Consider the following 20,935-nt stretch of genomic DNA (forward strand, 5'->3'; position numbering starts at 1 on the left):
GGGCGGGGCGGGTCCTTGCGCTGGGCCCGGCCAGCTCCGCAACCAATGGGAGCGGCGCAGCGCCCTCGTCATTTGCATGCGGCGCGAGAGGCGGGCGGCGCGGCCAATGGGCGGTGGGAGGGGCGGGGCGAGGCGCAGCGGGGCGGGGCCGCCCCCCACGAGGGCGCGCGGCGGAGCGGCGGGAGCGGCGGACGCGGGGCAGGTGCGGGGGCGCGGGCGGAGCGGGGCCGGGAGCGGGGCCGGGGCCGGGGGATTGTGGGGGCGATGGAACCGGGCAGGGCCGCGGGCAGAGCTACGGGCGAGGCCACTCCGCCGCACGCCCCTCCCGACGCTCCCTGGTGCGGAGAGCGGGGCCCTCGCTCCGCCGCCTGCTCTCGGCCCAGTGGGAGCCTGGGCCGTGCGGGGACGGGGGGAGAGGTTGGCTGTCCCTTCGTTCCCACAGCAAGGCGAGGTGAACACTGTTCGTGATGTGCCTGCGGCCTGTCACCGTACACCGGGAGCGGCAGGGCACGAGCCCCGGTGACACGGTGAGCCGCCGGCGAAGCCCCAGTGACACGGGGGTGGCAATATTGGATTTTCTCCCGAGCCGATTTGTGCACAGCGAGTCAAACGTCGCGGTTCCTTCAGTTTCCTGCCGTTCCTTAGTCCGTTCCGTGTCTCCCTTTGCCGCCGTCACCGGGGGGCTGCGGGTGGAAGGAGCCCCGAGCCCTGTGGCGGGTCCCCGCTCCCCTCACAGCCCAGCTGTTGCTGCCGCTGCTGTCTCACCATCTCTTCTGCCACGCCGGAAGCTGGCGGGCCTCTGTCTCGCCAGCCTCCATTTTTTTGGGGCTGTTTCCTTCGTGGTGGGCATCCCTGTAGCCCCTTGCCTGTTCAGCCTGCGGCCGGCACGGGACTGCTCATGCCGGCGCCGCAGGCTCTCGTCCAGGTGAGACGTGGTCTGTGCCACTGGCAGGGCACCCAGCCTGCTTCCCAAAACCGCAGGTTTCTTCCCCAAGCATTGCTGGGAGCCGCGGCGCAGCACCGTGGGTGAGTGCCAGAGCAGGCTGGGCGAGATGTATCCAGTCTGTATCACATCCCTTATACAGGCCTGTTGCATATATGCAGTGATTTTCCAGCTGGTGAGCAGAAAATGCCTCTCTACGCAGCTGCCAACGGCAGATTCAAGAGAGTTGCTGGTTTTTATTAGTTATTACTATTATTGTTTTGATGAGGAGGGTGGCAGGGCCAGCTGTCACCTCCTGCTCATGGCCTGTGGGTCTGTGGGTCAGACGCATCACGGAGCAGGAGCAGATCGACTTGGCACTTGGTTCCCACCATCTGTGGGGGTAGCAAAGCTACCGATGGGCTGGTGCTGGGAGCATCCCCAAATGGGACAGGGTTTGTGACCTTCCCCGCCTGTTATGGGCTTTTCCTGGAGCTGCTGTGGCATGGAAAGAGGGCAGCCTGCTGGGATCACCCACCCTGGCAGTGCTGAGTGGTCCCTGTCAGCATCAGCATGGTTTGGAGCAGGCAGTGTGTTTATTGGCCCCATCGCTGCCAGGACCGTGCTGAAATGGCAGAGGAAGTGCCAAGATGCTGCCATGAAGCTGAACAGGATCCGGCTGAGGGAGAGGAACCAGGTTTTCCTAGTTTATAGCTGCCAGAGCACCACTGCGTGAGCAGCCTGTCCCAAACCCTGACCCCTTTTTGCTGGCTTGGCCTCTAATTTTCCTGTTAGATCCAGCTGCATTGGTGTTGTTATCACTGTGGCATCGCTGAGCCGCGCTGCCACAGGGACCAGCCTGCTCCAGTTACCAGGGTGTCTCCAAGCCACACGCTCCGGGGTGGTTTTTTGCCCAAGATAGCCAAAAAGCCAAAGGCGCTGAGAAGGCGTGATGAGCGCGAGCAGAGGAGGATGGGTGGCCAGTGGCAAAACGCGCCAGCCGGGTGACCCTGGTGCTGGAGGCAGCCCCGCAGCATCACTGCCGACGCTGTATTTGATTTTTTTAGGAGAAACACACCCGGCGCGGTTTAAGGCAGCGATGATGCAGCTCTTGCCCAGGCTCCCCGTCGCCCCAGACGAGCCTCCCCCCCGCCTGAGCTGCGCAGGGGCGGCTGGTGGCAGCCGCTCGCTCGCCCACGCGCTGCCGGTGCCGGGCTGCGGCGCCGACACGGTTAAGGCACCGGCGGGATCGGGAGCCGGCTGCAGCCACCGGCGGAGCCAAACTTGCCGAGTCAGGATGTGAGAGCGGCAGGGACGGCTCTGCAGCATCCTTGGGTGCTGTCGCGTCCTGGGGCGCGGAGGGCTCGGCTTCCCCCTCCGCCAGACGCCTTTTCCCGGGGACAGAGCGGGAATGGGGTAGGAACCGTCATCCGCTGCGTTTGCCGCCGGCTGTAGCAGCTGCTCTGCGCCGGCACCGGCGCCGCTTCCCGAGACCCGCGGAGCCTGCAGCCCGCCGGCAGCCGGGTTTGACTCATTTCCTTGTGCCTCCCGACCGCGCATCGCCCTCCGTCCGAGCACCGGAGACAGGTAGGTGCCGTGCTGGGTGCCGGCGGGGCCGCGGCGGTGGCTCAGCCGTGCCTGGCGGGCAGCCACGGCGAAGCAGGGACCTGGCAGTGTCACACACCGGGGACCCGCGGGCAGCCCGGTGGACCCCGTTACTTTGGCACTGGTGTACGTGACGGCAAAGCCGGAATAACCCCCGGCCGACGCGCCGCGTGTGCTTTTGGGCTGTGTCATTGACTCGGGCAGCTGAGCAGCGCCGATGCCGGCGCTTCGGCGGTCACGGGCGACCTCACGTGTCGCAGCTGAGTCCCCAGCGCCCGCCTGCCGCGTTGTCGTGATGATGGGCTGGGGAAGGCGCCGGAGCCCACCCGGGCGGTCGGAGGGGCCCGGTGGGCTGGGAGATGCTGCGCCGCAACAGAGGCTCCCGGGCCGAAGGAAGGGGCAGGGCTGCCGCTCTGCGGATCCCTGCGGCGCCGGTGCAGCCGGGGGAGGGGGGGGCACGGGACCAGCACGGGGCATGAGCGCAGAGGTGACGGCAGGAGGTGGCAGGAGGTGCCGAGGCGACAGAGCAGGGCAGCGTGAGTCATTGAGCTAAAGTCACCTTCCCCTTGGCGTGGAGGAGAGCAATTGCTGCAAACACAGTGAAAAAGGGGGAGAAATATAGGCACAGGCACCTGGCATGGGGAGATGCTCCCTGCAACGTTACCTGCATCCCTCACCTGACTTGGGCAGGATGCTGGGGTGCCCAGGGCAGGGGTCCCGTAGCTCTCCTTGCCCCAGAGCCTCACCCTTGGAGGATCAGGCTCACCAGAAGCAGCAGTTTCATCCCTACATTTGCATTAATTCCATGTCCAGTTCCACCCGGTCCTGCCCTGATGGCAGCATGTCTGGCGGGCTGCAGTGTGTAGTACCCCCCATGCTGGCCCAGCTCCCGGGGGCTTCCCAGCCATAAACTATCCATGTCACAGCACCCACACTCCTATACCCCGTTGTGCTGCCAGGGATGGCAATGGACCTTGGTGGGAGCACAAATCATGAGGGCATCCTTCACCTGGCTCCTGGGTGCATCCTGCAGAAGAAAACACTTTTCTTCTCCCTCGGGCCATTGCTGAAACTCCCACAGTTGCAGACTCACAGCTGAGTTGTGCCGTGAGGAAGCTGGAGGTGCAGGAGCAGTCTCAGGGAAGCACCAAGCTGCCGACACAGAGGGGATTGGGCTTTTGGTGGTGCCTTTGGCTCAGAGAGCTCAGAGGGATGAATTGGCCCCAAAGGCTGGGACACTTTGGCTTCTCAGGGTGCAGAGCCCTGACCCGTGTGCCCGTGGTCCAGCCGTTCTTGCCAACAAAGTCCCTCCAGCACTGCCAAAGACTTGCCAGCCACTGCGCTTGGTACCCGCAGCACTGCTGGGAGGCAGCAGGGAAGGGGCATCAGGTCCTGCTGAAAATCGCAGAGATCTGAGCTCCTGGCACCACAGCCCCCTGGGATACAGAATCGGCCGGTCCTGAGCCACGCAGGAGTCCGGCATTGGCGCCGTGCAAGCAAGGAGCTGCACGGCTGCGCTGGGACACGGGCGTCCGGCTGTCCCCCCCCGCAGGCGTCCCCCAGCTTCCCTCAGCTTTGTTAAGCCGCCGCTAACGAAGTGACGTTGAGCTGGCATGAGCGGGCAGGACAGTGCCCGGCCGGTGGCTGCTGCTGACCCGGCGGTGCTGCTGCTCCCTGCCCACTGCCAGGCGAGGCCGCGGGAGCTGCGGAGCCAACACCCGCAGCACCCGGGAGAAGCCGGGGGGTCACAAGGGCTCGGGGGCCTCAGCCGGGTCTTGGTTGTAGGGCTCGGCAGGGTCCCGCTCCGGGCTCAGGTCAGTGCTGCGGGTTTGGGAGAGAGCGGCTCCCTCCTGACTTCTCGAAAATAAACCCGGTTTTACTGAGGCTGTCTGGGCTCCGGCTCCAGCGCGACTGTGGCCGAGGGAGACGCACTCCTGCAGCGCTCAGGAGGAGGGCGATGGGGATCTGTGCCGGGGGCTGCAGCCCGGCCGGGAGCTGCGGTGGGCGGGTGGGCGGCTCCGCGGGGATGGGCTCGGCTGCCGCAGCTGCTGCCATTGGGCTGCGTGGGCTGCAGGGGCTGCGCCGGGATGCAGGCACGCCGGGCCGGGATGCCGGAGGGATGCAGGATGCGGGAGGGATGCAGGATGCTGGCACACTATGCTGGGATGCAGGATGTGGATGCAGGATGCAAGCATGCCCTGCTGGGATGCAGGCAGGATGTGATATGCAGGCACACCGTGCCGGGATGCAGGATGCAGGCATACTGTGCCAGAATGCGGGAGGGATGCAGGATGCAGGCGTGCTGTGCCAGGATGCAGGCGGGATGCATGCCAGGACATGAGCACACTGTGTAAGGCCATGCTCCTGCTGAGCCCAGGGCAGCTGGGAAGGAGCCCAGAGATCTCTCGAGTCCCCATCTCGGAAAAAGGGCAGCTTGTGACCTGCAGCGTAAAGATGGCATCTCACCGGCCTAAAGAAAGATGGGATAAATTTAAATCCCAGCCCCAGTTCTGTAGGAAGTGTCACTGTTTTCTGTGATACTGGAAACTGCTGACAGTGTTGCAGGAGCAGGAGCACAGCTCCCAGGGAGTCATGCTGGATGCCCCTGGCATGGGGACAGGGAGGGTCTCCAGGGACACCCAGGAGGGTGCCTGGGGTTGAGCCCTCCCTTCCCTCGAAGCTCCCTCACCTCTGTGCACACAGTCACATGTGGGCTGCAGAAAAAGCCAGACTGTTTTCTTCGCTTGTCCCTTTCAGAGGAACCCCCAGGGACAGCTTCAGGGTTTTCAGAATGTTTCGGTTTTCAGGACTGTGTTTCCTCACCATTTCCTGGAATCTCAGGACCCCCACGAGTTTGGAGAGAACAGTCAAGCTGGGAAGTCAGGGGAACAGGGCTGGGGCAAGATGGTTTTGGGATCAGTGGTGGGTCAGAGGGTGAGCCCCAGGGTCTGGGGCTGGCAGGGCTGCCGTGCCCACGCTGCTGCCCATGCCACATGCCCATCCGGCTTGAGATCTTCTGCAACAGGAAGCGCCGTCATGCGCGTGCCCCAAAAAAATTCATTTCTTCCTCTTTTCCTCTTCCCCTCTGGCAGGGGTGAGGCGGCGAGTGGCTCCGGGGAGCCCAGGCTGGCTCCATGTATCCCGAATCCACCACTGACTCCCCAGCGCGACTCTCGCTGCGGCAGACGGGCTCCCCAGGGATGATTTACAGGTAAGGGTGCAGGGCAGTGTTGGTGGGACTCTGTGGGGCTTCAAACCCAAGCCTGTGGCAACCCAGAACCACCACACTCCCTGAAACTGCTCTGATGCTCCTGAACCACCTCGGCACACTTTGTGTAAAAGCTTCCAGCACAAAATCCCCACACAGCAGCAGCAGCGTTTTGGGGTGCTGGTGCCTGTTATGGGCATAGGGAGCACTTTCAGGGTCGTGCCAGTGCCTACTGCTCAGTGCCCAGTGTGATGTGACATGGGTGGGTGCCACTGACCCTTCCCACAGCCACTGACTCTGCCACGCAGTCCCTCTCCTCCTTTCTAACGGGGTTTGTGGGACTTTCTTTCTTCTTTCTCCCCTTTGCTGTCGGAAGTGCGAGGTACGGGAGCCCCAAGCGCCAGCTCCAGTTCTACAGGTAACCAGGCCCTTCCTCCTCCCCAAAATCCCCCTGGCAAGTGGCTGTGGCCCCTCCCCCTGCCCAGATAATGCCAGCACAGCACTGCCCTCCCTGCCCACTCTGCCAGGGTCCCTCTGTGTGGGATGGGCATCACAGGTGTGGCATCCCCTCATCACCTGCTCGCGGATTCGGAAGCGCGGTGCGGGGATCCTGGGGTGTGGCTGGATGGGGGGGACCGTCTTCACGGGCTGTCCACGTAGCAGAGTGTGGCCACACAGCTGCAGGGAGCAGCCACTGTGGGGTGTGGGGCTCGGCTCAGCTCGGCTCAGCTTGGGGGGAGTGTCCCATGCCAATGCTGTGCCTGGAGGAGCCCCTGGCTTTTCCGAAGAGCAGCTCTGGGAAACCAGCCAGCTGCTCCCCAGCTCCTGCCATTAGGAGCAGTCTCATTAAGTGGTTCAGGAGGTAACATTCGCCCCCACCATCCTTTTACCGTCTGAAGTGAGGGCAGTGCTTTTCCCACACGCTGTGCCAGCAGCTGCTCCAGTGCTCCCAGGGCCACAGCAGCCTGGTGGTGTGAGACTGGGTCTGGCCTGGCTGCTGTGGGGTGGGGGACCAGGGGCTTCCCCTCGACAGAACCGCAGCCCCCCCCACTCCATCCCGCACATGACAGGAGGAGGTGAGGCCGGCCAGCACTGGGGTGGCTCAGTGGCACTGACAGTGTCCATCCCAGTGCTGCCACCAGCACTGCCGAGCCCCAGCCACGGGCAAGTTTTGGCTGCCAAACTGGCCTGAACCACTGGACACATCTGGTGCAAAAGGCTCCCAAGGCCAACAGGCAGGAGCTTGTCCTTAGGCTGCCTTCAGGCAGCAGCCACCTGTGTCCACCACCCAGTTCCGTTTTGGGAATCCTTCCCGGGGGAGGCTGCCTTTCAGTCCTGCCACAGCCCAGCTCCGACTCCACTGCCGCGGGTATCACAGGAGGGCTGTGTCTGCCGCCAGGCACCGTCTCCGCTCCCCGATGGCCCCAGTGTCCAGCTGTCCCCACCGCCCTGTGTGCTGGTGATGGGGGACCTGTCACCGCAGGGCGAGGGGCGGCGGTGCCAGCGTTGATAAAGCAGCGGCACATCCTCGGGCTTTTAGCAAGGCGCCATGAATAATTTAGCTCCCCTTCGCATGGAAGAAAATCCCCTAATAGGGCTAATGGACCGCGGCGAGAAGCCGGGCGCTGGGGGCCCGGCGCAGCCGCCAAGTGCTTTGGACGCCAAGCGCCGACACTCCCCTGATGCAAAACAACGCGGCGGCCGCGGCTCTTATACCTGCCCCGGGGCAGCCCGGCCGCCCAGAGCTGCGCGGCTGCTGAGCAGCTTCCCCGGCGCGGTGAGTCGGGGCCAGCAGCGCGGGCGGCGAGCGGGGCTGGGCATGGTGGGCGATGAGCAGGGATGGGCACTGCCATGGGGCAGCCGCTGCGGGCAGCAGGGAAGATTTTCCGTGCACGGTAACTTGGGATTTGATGGCTTAGGGTGGTTTTCTTTTGTAGTTTGGGGTTTTCCTGGCTTTAGGCAGGCTGGTGGCTGTCAACTTCCCGGCTTGGCAAGCCAGGCTGGCCAGACATCTTTCCAGGCAGCTGCCCTGCCTGACACCCACTTGTTGTGCCCCTGACGCTGCTAACGGTGCCATTATCCTGCAGAGCCTGTGCTCTGTCCCCCATCGCTGCTCCTTCCTCGCAAAACAGCCTCTCCTGCTTGGGCATGGCACAGCTTATCCTTGGCAGCTCCTGCAGCCCTGCTGCCGCTTGTCCCAGGAGCACCGGGATTTCTGCTTTCAAACAGCTGTGACTGCACCCGCCATCTCCACGCTCTCTCTGCCATCCAATACTGTTCTGCCGAAAATCAGGGAAGTGTCCAGATAGGGCGGCTGGTGGGTTCCCACCCCATTCCTCAGAGCAGCCCAGATCAACCCCCCAGCTCTGCTTGCTGCAGCCGTTTCACTGCTGTAGAGCAGCAGTGCAGCCAATTCAGGCTTCTCCCTGCTGCTGTCAGGTGAGGGGATCCTATCAGGGAAAGGGGATCCCACTGGAAACAAGGAGATCCCACCACGTACCCGTACCCAGCAGGAGCCACTGGCGCTGCCGTAATTAAAGCTACCAGCCACAGAGAAGGGCTGGTGCTGGAAGTGCCGGCTCCAGTCTCCAGCTTTGAGGTGTGGCTCTTTGAGGAAGAGGCTGGTGACCAGGATTTGGTTTGGCTTTGCCACAGCAGAGGGAAAGGTTCCCTTTCCATGTCTCCCTGCTTTCCCAAAGCCTTGCTACAGAGCAGGAGCACAGAGTGGTCTCTGGCAGCACGGGATGTCAAAGGAGACCCTCAGGGTTTTGGTCATACCTGGCCAGCTGCTACTCCATATCCTCTGGGTTTCCTTCTCCTTTCCTCTAGAGGTCACACCTCAATGGCAGAGAGCACTTCACTTTTGCCTCCTGCAGCTGTCAAGGTGAGCTTCGCAGGGAAAGAAAAAACCACCAGTGGGAGCCTGGCTGGAGCCTGATGCCGGGGTAGATCTGTCACAGTGCATCCCCAGTGGCCACCCTGGCACCAGCACCGCAGTTTTGGCCCCAGTCCCTGCTCCTTGCAGACACTGAGAACAAGAGAAGTTGCAGAGAGAGGCACAGAAATCGATGCCAGTGCCACCACCAGTGAGGTCCCAGCCATAGAGGCAGCAAGGGCTCGGGTGTGTGAGGAGCCCACCCTGCGGCAGGCTATTCTCGGCAGCCGCACCGGCTGGGAGGTCGCTGCCGCGGTGGCGGGGAAGGTGTTGGCTGGTGGCACACATTGCGGCAGCGTGACGCAGGCACAGTGAGCACCCAGTGCCCACAGATCCTCTCCCAATGTCCACCCTTTCCGGGGAGCCCCACGGGGACCCCTTTCCCGTCCTGATTTTCCTTGCCCGCTGGCACACATTGCCAGATTCTCACCAGCGGTACTTGCGCCACTGCTCACCATGCCTCGGCCAGCTCCTGCGACCCACTGCATCCCTCGCAGGGTTGCAAACCAGTGCAGCCCAAATGGTGCGAGCTGGGAGCCAGTGCAGCCGGGGCACAGGCCACACTGCTGCATCATGGCTTGGGGCAGCTGTGGCAGGTACCACTGCAGCCTCAGACACGGACTGTGCCGCATCCCTGTCCTGCTGCTTCTCCCATTGTGCTTCAGCTCCCACAGCAAGGCTTTGCTCTGCTGAAGAGACTGGCTTTGCTAGGGTCCCCCACATGTCCTGGCAAGGGCGGGTGCCACCACTCCGGCATGGCAGTGCGGGCAGGGCTGTGCCCTGTGTAGCGATGGAGCCCACGTTGTGCTTTCCCAGCTCTCTCCGTAGCACCACAGAGTGTTTGGCGGCGTGGCTAGCCGGCAGAGCCCACGCTCGGGTGGCAGGATGCTCTCCATGACCTACAGTGAGAGCCTGCGCAGCGTGGCCAGCCGGCACAGCCCCGAGTGGGGGCTGCCCCCAGCCCCCCGGGCGGCCGACGGGCTGGAGCTGCGGCGGCTGCGGGACGTGCGGGCGGCGGCGCGGGCGAAGACTCTGGAGGAGTTCCTGCGGATGCACGGGCTCTCCCTGGCCGACAGTACCGCCCGCGCCACTGGCATGAAGTACAGGTAAGGCAGCGCCGCGAGGGCCGAGGTGAGGGGGTGACACAGGGGACGCTGCTCGGTGCTGGTTTGACACCTCGTCAGGAGAACGGCTCTCACCTACGCTCACCTCGGCTCCCCTGTGCCGCGCCGAGGCTGGGAGGAGCCGATGATGCCCTTGGCACGGCATGCGCCGGAGAGGTGGCAGCCGATCAGCGCCGTTAGCACTTTCCTACTTGGTGATCTTTGAGCTTCTCACTTGACATTCCTGTTTCCTATTTGGGCATTTGCAGATGCAAACACCCTTTGAGCTTTAGAGATTAGGCACCTGGAGCAAACAGCCGCCAAAGGGCTGTTTCTGCCACAGAGGTGTAAATCTCCATCTGATGGGGATACATCCCTGCCTGACTGGGGGGTACATCTCCGCCTGACAGGGGTTCATCTCCATCTGATGGGTGTAAATCTCCATTTGATGGGGTACATCTCCGCCTGACGGGTGTGCGTCTCCTCCTGACTGAGGGGTGTGCATCACAGTGCGGGTGCATCATTAATTTTGTATGTGGGTCCTGGTGCAGGGTGTATCAGGATTTCAGCCAATGTCCTTCTCAGGCGGAGAAGGACAGCTGGAGAGGCAGCCACAGCCCCTCAGAGGGATGGGGCTGCTCTGCTCCGCACTCTCACCTGGTATTGCGGGTGGGGCAATGGGGTGCAGGGCCCAGCGCCCCCAGTAGCCCAGGTCAGGCTTTGGGGGCACCAGGGCTGAGGACAGTGGCTGTTCTCCAGTGACAATGCAGGGGTGCCCCTTGTCCCCCACTGCAGCCAAGCCCCCAGGAGCTGGCAGCTCTGCCGGCTCCTGCCGTGCCGCGCTGTGCCGTGCCGTGCCGCGCCGCGGGTCAGGTTCCCCTCCGCTCACAATGACCGCGGTAACATTTACACAGTGGCAAGTGCCCATCTAATATTCATGGCGACATTATTTATTCATGGGAGCAGCTGGCACCCCAAAGGTGCTCCTTCTTTGGGCATGTCCCCGCTGCCCCCAAAATTTGCGGGGTTTCTCGTCCTCTGGGGGCTGACAACTGCTGCCAGGTCCCCCCCGCAGTGGAGCCGGCGCTGGTGCTCCGGATTACCAGCTAAGGAGCTTTGCGACAGAGGGAAGCGGAGGAGATTACAAGAATTTTCATTAGGTTTGGGGCAAATGTGCATAATTTCCTGCAAGCCCCGTCGCTGCATCTCGCTCCATCCTGAGGGGCACGGCAGGTGCTGGCAGCCGGCCCGTGGCCCCAGCCGCAGAATGGTGCTGTAGTGTGGTGGCTTGTGTCCCTGCTTCGGCACGAGGTGCTGGGCTGGAGTTCACCTCACTCGACTTCGCTTGCACTGGGAAAAATATGGGGAATGTGCTGCTGGGGCTGTGGCCCCGAGGGCGACAACTTTGGCAAACAGCTGGGCTCTGCCGCGGGAGAGCCATCAGCATCGCCGCCACCTGCGCTGTCGCCCAGCCATGGGGTTGGCGATGCACACGCCTTGCTGCCAGAGGGTTTGGTTTCGGACCCGTGCGGGGGAATCTGTGCTGCTGTGCGTGGCCGGAGGGAGGCAAGAAAGGACCTCTTCACTCCGCAGCCTCGGCCCTCGCTGCGCCCCAAACCGGGGCTCGGCCAGCAGCCGCGCCCGCGGGGGGGATGCTCAGCGGAGCGCGGGGGAGTCCCGCCCCGCCACGGCCACTCTGGGGGGTACCGGCAGCGGCTCTGCCCCTCCTGCCCCCACCTGCCCGCGTGCCGCTCGCTCGCTTCCTGAGCTCATCAAATATTGAGGGCAGGAGGGCTGACGGGAGCGCTCCGCGCCCGCCGCCTCGCAGCCCCCCGCCGTCACGTTGGCGGCGCGCGGGAGGAGCTCCCCGCCTCGCCCGGGGCGCCGGCTAAATTTAGGCAGCTGGCGCTGCTGCCCGCCGGAGCAGCATGCAGGTCTCCTTTGTGTGCTCCGAGCACAGCATCAAGAGCCGGAGCGCGGAGGACCGGCTGAACCGACAGAATGCCGGCAGCCCCAGCCTCGGCACCCGCGGCAAGTTCCGCGCGGTGGCCATGGTGGCCCGCAGCCTGGGGCAGCTCTCGGTGCAGAACGCCCCCTCCTCCAGCGAGTCCAGCGTCAAGCAGCCGGGGATGAAATACCGGTAGGAAACGGGCACTCCTGGGGCTTTCCCTGCTCCTCACTGCGATCGGGGTGGCGGCGGGGGACTGGGGGCCGGGGGCGCCGCACTCCCCTCATCTCCGGTTCGCGTCCGGCTCTGTCGGTTTCTCGTCGCTAAAAGTGCTGACCGTGCGCCTCCGTGCGCTTCCTCGCTGTTTGCTCCCGTCCCCTCAGGGCAGCTTTGATCCACCGCGCGTAAAATCTTCAGGATGGGGGAGAGAAGGGACCCTAAAATTCAGGGCAGGATTAGTAGTATCCTCAGTGTCTGCCAAGCCGGGCTGGCTGCCCAGCCGGGGGGGGGTCTGGGAGTCACGGTAGCGTTAATCCGGGATGCCATGGCATCCTTTCGGTGCTGCCGGAGACTCAGTGCCCTGCGAAGCAAATGCAGAGCTGTAAGCAGCTCTGGCTGCCCATGGTGGTTCTGGAAACGGGGCGGTGATGTGGGGCCCCCCCGGCCAGCACCCACAGGGCTCACGCACTCCATGTCCTGGCTCTGGGGCAGAGTGCTGGGGGCTTCCGCCATTGAGGCTGAGTGTGCACCCAGGTGTGGGGCTGGGGCTCCCCCCAGAAGAGCAGGGACCCCAGGACAGGGTAGGGCCCCCCCACAGATGAGCTTGCACGCCACGGTCCGGCTGCCAGCGGCCGTGTGCCTCCACTGCAGCCCAGATGTGCCAGCATTAGGCACAAAGTGTGTCAGGCCAGCAGAGCGCTGGGGTGAGCCTGGCCATCACCCACCAGTGATGTCCAAATCAGCCGAGTCCCCTCAGCTGGACACTGGGGAGGGGGCTGGTCCGGTTCTGTCCATCTCTTGAACACCAAACCCTTGTGGTGCTGACAGCAGTACTGGGACAATGCACAGTGGCATCCTCAGGGTGCCGTGCTCCTGCCCCGCAGTCGTGTCCTCATCCAGAGGAGGAGCATACCAGCAACACCCTCTCCCAGGCAATGGGTGATTAGCTCGGGGGTCCCCACTGGTGACTGCTGGAGGGACAGTGGCACAGGGGGATGCTCCAAGCAAATGGATGGGATAGGAAAGCCATAGCACAGTGTGGGGGGATGCTTGGCCTTCCCGAAGTCTGTCAGTATCTCCATTGGGCAGCCGGTCAACACACTTCTGGGCTGGGAAGCCGAGAGCAGTGATGGCCACCTGCCCAGGGGAACCCCAGCGATGCTCTTGGAATGGCCAGGATGAAGTGGATGCTGTGCACTCCCTGTATCAACCCCCCATCACAGGGCCTTGAGCCACTGCTGCCCCACAGCCATGGCCTCTCCCCACCGCGAAATGCTCTAAAAACACCGCGGGACAGGGGACCACTGGTTCCTCCAGACGTTGGGCAATAACATGGCAGCACAGAAGGATGCTGCCCTGACTCGGTGCAGCCCACGGTTGCCCGCGGCCGGGCCACAGCCGCTCCCTGCCCGGCTGCGGGTGCCCGTGTCGGCGGTGCCGGCGGTGGCGGTGCCTCTGGTTGCTATGCGACACCCGCGCGGGCGAGCTGCCGCGGCTCACCTACACTTTATTTATTTTAACGCTCATTTCTTGAGCCTTTGTCATTTTTAACAAGTAACTGGCTCTCCATCACCACAGCGAAGGCGTCTGCCAGCCTGGCCCCCTTCCCGAAAGCTGTTCTCCAGTTCCTTGTGCCGGTCGATTTTCTGGGGTGCTCCATTTCTCCAGGATGTTGCTCCACTCCTGAGCACCCTCGCCTGGTGCAAGCCCTGTGCTTCCCTGTGCCACAATGCAGAGAACAGGCACAACTCATGCCATGTATGGGATGCTTCAGTCCTGACCACTGGCATGCCGGCTCCTCTTCCTCCAGTCTCATTCCCCAGTGCCAACGGCACTCTCAGGACAGCCGGACACCCCGGCCTCATCACAGGGAGCTGCTTTAACGAGGTCACTGCTCTCCCAATAGCCCTGCCAGGCACAGCATCACTGCGCAGATGCAGGCAGTGCCACTACCAAGCTGTGGGATGCCCAGCCTGGGATGGCTCGTTGATCAGATGAGAGGGGACTCCCATTGTGGAACCATCCCGGGTGGGGATGGGGACCAGCGGCCACCAACACACCTCCCTGTCCTCACACCCAGTGTGTTTGGTGGCATGCAGGATGCATGATACAGCATTTTGGGGCTTTCTGGCACATTTCCTAATGGTCTCTGTCTTCCAGGAACCTCGGGAAGTCTGGGCTGCGTGTGTCCTGCCTGGGTCTGGGTAAGTGCCAGGGTTTGCCACAGTCCCTCGGCATCCCCTCAGTCCCGCAGCAGCTGCCAGAACTCCCTGGCCAGGGCAGCGCTTGCTTGCCCCAGCAATGTTTGCAAAGGGAAGGAAAGGGTTTTCCTCAGCCCTGCGGCTGTTTTGAGTCACGGCCCAGAAATTGCCAAATTATTTTCTCTTTTTCTGACGCGATAAGAAGCGACTGGGCCGTGCTGGGAGCACCACAGTGCACGCGGCAGGGCCAGCTGTGGCCACCACGTGCCAGGGCTGTGCTGAGGGAGCCAGGGTGGGTGGCTAGGGGCTTGGGGTGGCAGAGCTCGTTGCTCACCACGTTCACCATGCACACATCTCTCTCTCCCCTGCAGGAACATGGGTGACTTTTGGAGGGCAGATCACAGATGAGGTAAAGCTGCACCCCTTCACCCCATCCCTCCCCAGCCTTTCCCTGGTGAGCAGGGAGGGTTTGGGGCCAGCACAGCCGCGGCTGTAGCCTGGGTGCATACAGCATGCGGGAGCTCACCAGCGCTCTGCGCACGCGCCCGTGTGCCGGCTCTCGGCCACCCCCTTCACCGACCCCGCTCTCTCCTCGCAGATGGCGGAGCAGCTGATGACTTTAGCTTATGACAACGGCATTAATCTCTTCGACACGGCAGAAGTCTACGCTGCTGGCAAGTAGGTACCCCACTTTGGCAGTGCCACAGGGGTCTCACCCCACACCCAGTGGCACTGGGAATCTCCCAGGTTTGCCAGCTGCAAAGCAGCTTCCAGGACGGGGCTGTGAGCACTTGCTCACAGGGGAGTCGTGGTTCTGGCAGTCCCATGCTTCCAGTGGTGGCCTGTATCACCCTCCTGGCCGTGCACCCTCCTGGCACAGTGAGCAGCAGCTGTACCCAGGGCACGCTGGCCCAGGGCATTGGCGTGTGCCCATGCATTCACTTAAAATTAGCAAGTTCGTGCACTGGGGGTAGCTCAGCTGTGGACACTGCAGCTAAGGGCCAAACAGCATCCCCACAGCCACTGCATTTGCCTCTTATTCTCCCGGGGTCTGGGGCCGTCGCTGCCGGCTGCCACCACTCCCCATGGCCGCAGCAGCCAGGTATCAATGGCTGATGTCCCCTTCCCTTGTAGGGCCGAGGTGGTGCTGGGGAACATCATCAAGAAAAAAGGGTGGAGGTAAGCCGGACACCATCCCTGTTTGGCAAAGCCATCGTCATGGTGCCGATGGACTGGGGAAAGCTGGCAGAGCAACCCTGGGCAGGAGTGTGCCATCCCAGGCAGGGTGTATGGGGCTTTGCACGTGCCACCACCAGTGACTCTCTGTTTGTCCCTGCAGACGGTCCAGCCTGGTCATCACCACCAAAATCTTCTGGGGAGGAAAGTAGGTAACACCTGCCCTTCAGCAGAGCAGCCGGCACGGGTCAGGCTCTCACCCCGCGCTCTCACCCACCTTTCCTTTTCCAGGGCTGAGACGGAGAGGGGCCTGTCCCGAAAACACATCATAGAAGGTAGGGGTAGGGGTGAGGGCAATCGCCAGGCGCTGCTGTCCCCGGTGCCAGGCTGTACCTCACCGTCTGCCTCGCTGCCGGCAGCACGGGGCCCAGCACACCTGACAGCCCCGTCCGTGCCACAGGTCTGAAGGCATCGCTGGAGCGGCTGCAGCTGGAGTACGTGGACGTGGTGTTCGCCAACCGGCCCGACCCCAACACGCCCATGGAAGGTGGGTACGCGCCGCGGTGCCACGCTCCTTGCTGCTGCCTTTCATCGCCGTCGCGGTTGGTTTGTGCCAGGCTTGTGTTTCAAGGGCATCTTCCCTCCCGAGCAGAATCCACTCCTCCGCCACCACGGTCGGCCCGCGCCACAGTCACACTTCGGCCGCCCCCTGCCCAGTGCCAGGGCCCTCTCGGGCTGCAGCGGGGCGGGTTGGCGGTGCGGTGGCAGGTCACTGCCCCCGTCCCAGCAGCGGTGACTCCACTTTCTCTAAATCTCTCTTTTATCACCAGGGGACCCATTTAGTTCCTCCAAGTCCAGGACTTTCATCGTAGAAGGTACTCCCTGCCCGCACTCTGCCCGCCAGCCGCTGCCTGTCCCAGCGGCGTTTCCCGGGGCAGAGTCCCCACTCCTCTGTGATCCCCCATCCCTGTTCCTCCCTCTCAAGCAAACCCCGCCATGAGATGCAGAGGCAGCGGCAGCACAACACAGACACCCCCCGGCCCTTCAGACTATACTGCAGTTTAAAGGACAAAAAGCAGAGAAGCTCCCACCCCCCAGGGTCCTGCCATGGGGTGCCCTTGGCACATGCCGGGGTCTCCGGCAGGGTCCCTCCTCACCGGGGCGGCTGTGAGCATGCTGGGGTGTGTGCCCTGGTGCCGGCCGGGAGAGCCTCATGCCCCTTGCCCTCCCCGCTGCCCGCCTTTGGCTGCAGGAGCACGCCTTGGCTTGGCCCCAGCCCGCATGGCTCAGGGCTGGCTCCCCCCCAAGACCCCTGAACACCTTACACAGGGTCCAGGCTTCCCTCCCTGTGTCTGTGTGTGTGGGCAATGCATCAGTCCCTCCCCTGCAGCAGTGCCAGTGCTGGTAACCCCACAGGGCATGGGGCCACTGGCAGAAGCCTCAGGCTGCTCTCCATGCTGGGAGAGCCCGGCACTGGCACGTGGCATGTCAGGTCGGCTGTGGTCCCCGGCACGTCCTGAGTGGCTGCTCCCTCTGTCCCCATCCTGCTCTTCTGAAAGCATCCCTCAGACACAACCCCGGACAGCTCCCGCCGCAGCATTGGGCAGGGACGCTCGCCAGCCATCAGCACGGTGCGAGCCCCGTTCTATCAGTGCAGCCCCTGCTAAACCCCACCTGCCACTCTCTCCTTCCCTCCCGGCAGAGACGGTGCGAGCCATGACCCACGTCATCAACCAGGGGATGGCCATGTACTGGGGGACCTCGCGCTGGAGCTCCATGGAGATCATGGTAGGGGCCCAGGGGACCAGGGCAGCTGCAGCAGAGCAGCCCCAGTGACGCATCTGACATTGATTTAATTAGACAGCAGCTGTTGGGAGCCAAGCTTGTGCAGATGCACTTAAGCCTTAATTATTTTTCGGGGCAGCCGCTCAGGACTTGGCTGGGGGGCTCTGCAGGGGGCTTGGGGGGAGCAGCGGGGCGCTGAGGGTCCTGGCTCTTCTGCAGGAGGCATACTCGGTGGCCCGGCAGTTCAACCTGATTCCACCGATCTGCGAGCAGGCTGAGTACCACATGTTCCAGCGGGAAAAGGTGGAGGTGCAGCTCCCTGAGCTCTTCCACAAGATAGGTATGACAGTGGGGGTTCCTCCCCAGCCCCCCAAAGCACAGTGCTCCTCAAGCCCAGTGATGCTGAGGCCAGGCACCACGGTCCCTGGGAGAGCTGGGAGCAGCAGTGTCATCCCCCTGTTCTGCTCTGTCCCCAGGCGTTGGAGCCATGACCTGGTCCCCACTGGCTTGTGGCATTGTCTCGGGGAAGTACGATGGGGGCATCCCCCCCTACTCCCGTGCCTCGCTGAAGGTGAGCTGCACCAGGGCTGGGAAGGCACGTGGGGATGGACAGAGCGGGGGGAGCAGGGCCAGGGGCCTTGCAAAGTCCCCAGGGGAACAGGAACTCCAGGAGCCACAACCCAGGGAGTTTGGGGATGCCCTGCCTGTGCAAGGTGCTGGTGCACCCTGATCCCTCCACAACACCCCTTCCTGCTCCCCAGGGATACCAGTGGCTGAAGGACAAGATCCTGAGTGAGGAGGGCCGGCGGCAGCAGGCAAAGCTGAAGGAGCTGCAGGCCATCGCTGAGCGCCTGGGCTGCACCCTGCCCCAGCTCGCCATCGGTAAGGGGATGGGGGACAGCTGAGGGGGACACCAGGGGTATCTGGGCCATGCTCAAGCTCTGCTCTCCCTCCTGTCCCAGCCTGGTGCCTGCGCAATGAGGGTGTCAGCTCTGTCTTACTGGGGGCCTCCAACGCCGACCAGCTGATGGAGAATATCGGAGCAATACAGGTCAGTGCTCCCAGCAGGAGCAACATTTGCCCGCAGCACTCATTGCTGTGCTGCACTGTGTGGGGAAAGAGGGTTGCAAACCCAGCTCCATGACAGGTTTTGCTTGTCATGAAGGCGAGAAGCAGAGACGAGGCTTTGCTGGGCTGAGGGGGCAGGGTCGGGCCTGACTCAGGCTCTCCCTAACTGGGTCACCCAGCCGGCAGGCTGGGGCTTGTGGCACGAATGTGGCGGGGTGGAGGCGGTGAGCACCCTCCCGCGCGCACCAGGGTCACAATCCCAACTCCCAGCTTTTTCCCCGTCCCCCGCAGGTCCTTCCAAAGCTGTCGTCTTCCATCGTCCACGAGATCGATAGCATCCTGGGCAACAAACCATACAGCAAGAAGGACTACAGATCCTAAGCGCGCCCGAGCGCGCCGCCCGCCGCGCAGCCCTCGCCGCCCGTTCGCTTGCTTACGCTTTGTTGGAGCAAAGTGGAGAGTGTGGTTTGCACCGCGAGCGCCGAGAGCCAGCGCTCCCGCCCGCGCTGCCCCGGACACGGCGCCGCAGCCGCCCGGCCCGGCTCTGCGGCGCGGGGACGGCCGGCGGGAGGCGAGCCCGGGCTGCCCGGCCGCCCTGCCCGCAGCCGGAGCCGCCGCGGGGACCCGTTGCATGCGTGGCTCCTGCCCCCGCGTTGCCGGAGGCGGTGGGCGCGGGGTGCACGCGGTGCTGTACGCCCACGAGGCCGACAACACGAAGCTGTTCCCCAGCCTGCGCCCGGCCCTCGCCTCTGCCCTGCGCCGCCGGCACCTCCAGCGCCGCACCGGCACCGCGGATCCCGGCGAGCGCCTGCTCCCGGGGAAGGGGGTGGGTGGGACGGGGACAGGGAGGGAGTTGGCTGCGGGAAGAGCCTGCGGTGCCCCGGCCGAGCACGGGGCAGGGCTCTGCTGCGGGGAGGGGCCGGGCCGGGCCGGGCCGGGGGAGTGTGTGTGTGTGTGTGTGTGGACACGTGCAGACGCAGGACATACAGACGCGTGCATTTGCAGACAGCAGCTGTGGAGGTGAACGCAGCCCACACGCGCCTTCAGCTGTACCTGCACAAAGCTACTGAAAGCCTCTACACATGCGCCCACACACACCCATTACAGGGGTGTGTACAGACACAAACACTCACAGTCACACACGGACAGATAAAGATACGGGTGTAGCTCTACCTCCACCTCTATCCCTGACATCAGTCTCTGAGAGATCAATACGTATTTACATATATAGATACCTGTATGTAGATGCGTACCCACACCTCTGAAAATTACATATATAATGTATATAAACACACACATGTGGACACGTGTGTGCCTGTGTATATACAGACATACATAGCTCTATGTACTGATCCATATATGTAATATATAGATGTGTACATATCCATGTAAATATATTTCTACAGCAGCATCCATGTTTGTATGGATATATGCACACATGAAAATTACAGGTATGTACATAAATGTGTGTATATGCAGATAGATGTGTATATACAGATATGTGTGTAGATGTATCTATATCCATACCCAGCTCTATAACTATACACTCATCTCCGTACATCTATAAACACATGCCATATATACATATGGACACAGAGGTATTTGTAATTTAGTTATAGCTATAGCTACATATATATAGCTGTATGTCTAGCTATAGCTGTATATATATATGGATACATGTATGATAGATACAGAGAGATAGATGATACATAAAGCTATAGAGAGAACAATAGAACTATAGCTACATATCTCCATCTCTATAGCTCTGTGTACTCTGTGCAGAACAAACTTTTTTGCCAATACCTATATATGTATCCATATCCACATGCATTTATACCCAGTTTCCTCTCTCTGTACATACATAAAAACTGTAAATGTATGTATATATTGCAAACCCTCAGCTCTGTACAGTGTGTGAGCTCTGTGCACTGTATGTGAGCTCTGCACAGTGAGCTCTGCAGTGTGTGAGCTCTGTGCACTGTGTGAGCTCTGTACCCTGTGTATGAGAGTTCTGTGCGCTCTGTGTGTGTGAACTGTGCACTCTGGGCATGCCTATGAGCTCTGCACTGTGTGTGTTTGAGCTCTGTATTACGTGTGTGTGAGGACTGCACTGTGTGAGAGCTCTTTGCACTCTGTGAGCTCTGCACCGTGCGTGTGTGAGCCCTGCTCACTGTGAGAGCTCTGTGCACTTCGTGTGTGAGCTGTGTGCACTGTGAGAGCACTGTGAGAGCACTGTGAGAGGTCTGTGAAATGTGTGTGTGCTCTGTGCACAGTGCACGTGTGTTTATCTGCTCTGTAGCCACGGCTGCAGCTACAGCCCCACCATAAACATGTGTGTACAAACACGGGAGGGTCTCTCCTGACCCACTCATGACATCAGAGCTCCCCTCTGTATATGGTTCAGAGTCTGTGTGCACACCTCCCACATCCACACCTCTACACCTTTAGGTACATGGATTTACCTGCAGCTATACCTATACAGCTTTATCTATACATGTACATCTGTCTACAGAACATCAATGTTTGTAAGCAAACAGAAACATATACACTCATCTATATGTGTGAAATGACAAATACGTATGTGTCTGTGTGTATATACACATGTATACTGTCTAGGACAGCTATACACCTTTACCTACATCTACCCTTATGTATAAATATATAAACATTACAAATACATACGTGTCTGTACATATACACACAGACCAATACACCTATATAGCCATACAGAGATACAGATATGGAGATATAGAGATGTGTAGATA

General features: G+C 61.8%; 1 protein-coding gene across 5 annotated transcripts; it reads left to right on the forward strand.

Moving 5' to 3' along the window:
- Window positions 1-169: 169 nt before the first annotated feature.
- KCNAB2 (potassium voltage-gated channel subfamily A regulatory beta subunit 2) lies at window positions 170-18,903 on the forward strand. Of its 5 annotated transcripts, none has more exons than XM_032131516.1 (16): window positions 170-202; window positions 5,620-5,738; window positions 6,112-6,153; window positions 14,101-14,144; window positions 14,513-14,550; window positions 14,740-14,819; window positions 15,276-15,320; window positions 15,481-15,525; window positions 15,609-15,652; window positions 15,778-15,864; window positions 17,020-17,105; window positions 17,322-17,442; window positions 17,579-17,673; window positions 17,864-17,984; window positions 18,065-18,153; window positions 18,462-18,903. In XM_032131516.1, the coding sequence occupies exons 2-16, from the start codon at window positions 5,662-5,664 to the stop codon at window positions 18,549-18,551; spliced, it is 1,104 nt and encodes a 367-aa protein (XP_031987407.1). In that variant the 5' UTR covers window positions 170-202; window positions 5,620-5,661; the 3' UTR covers window positions 18,552-18,903. The 5 variants fall into 5 exon arrangements, with proteins under 5 accessions (XP_031987407.1, XP_031987406.1, XP_031987408.1 ...); XM_032131515.1 differs by lacking the exon at window positions 170-202 and adding an exon at window positions 2,139-2,509; XM_032131517.1 differs by lacking the exons at window positions 170-202; window positions 6,112-6,153 and adding an exon at window positions 2,139-2,509.
- The last annotated feature ends 2,032 nt before the right edge of the window (window positions 18,904-20,935 follow it).

This window comes from Corvus moneduloides, chromosome 22, assembly GCF_009650955.1.
Source record: "Corvus moneduloides isolate bCorMon1 chromosome 22, bCorMon1.pri, whole genome shotgun sequence".
NCBI classification, from domain to species: Eukaryota; Metazoa; Chordata; class Aves; order Passeriformes; family Corvidae; genus Corvus; species Corvus moneduloides.

Coding starts and splice junctions, on each gene's coding strand:
- KCNAB2 (XM_032131518.1), top strand. CDS start 9,556: ATGCTCTCCATGACCTACAGTGAGAGCCTGCGCAGCGTGGCCAGCCGG. Junction 14,145..14,512: donor TGTGTCCTGCCTGGGTCTGG/GTAAGTGCCAGG, acceptor TCTCCCCTGCAG/GAACATGGGTGACTTTTGGA. Junction 14,820..15,275: donor GAAGTCTACGCTGCTGGCAA/GTAGGTACCCCA, acceptor CTTCCCTTGTAG/GGCCGAGGTGGTGCTGGGGA.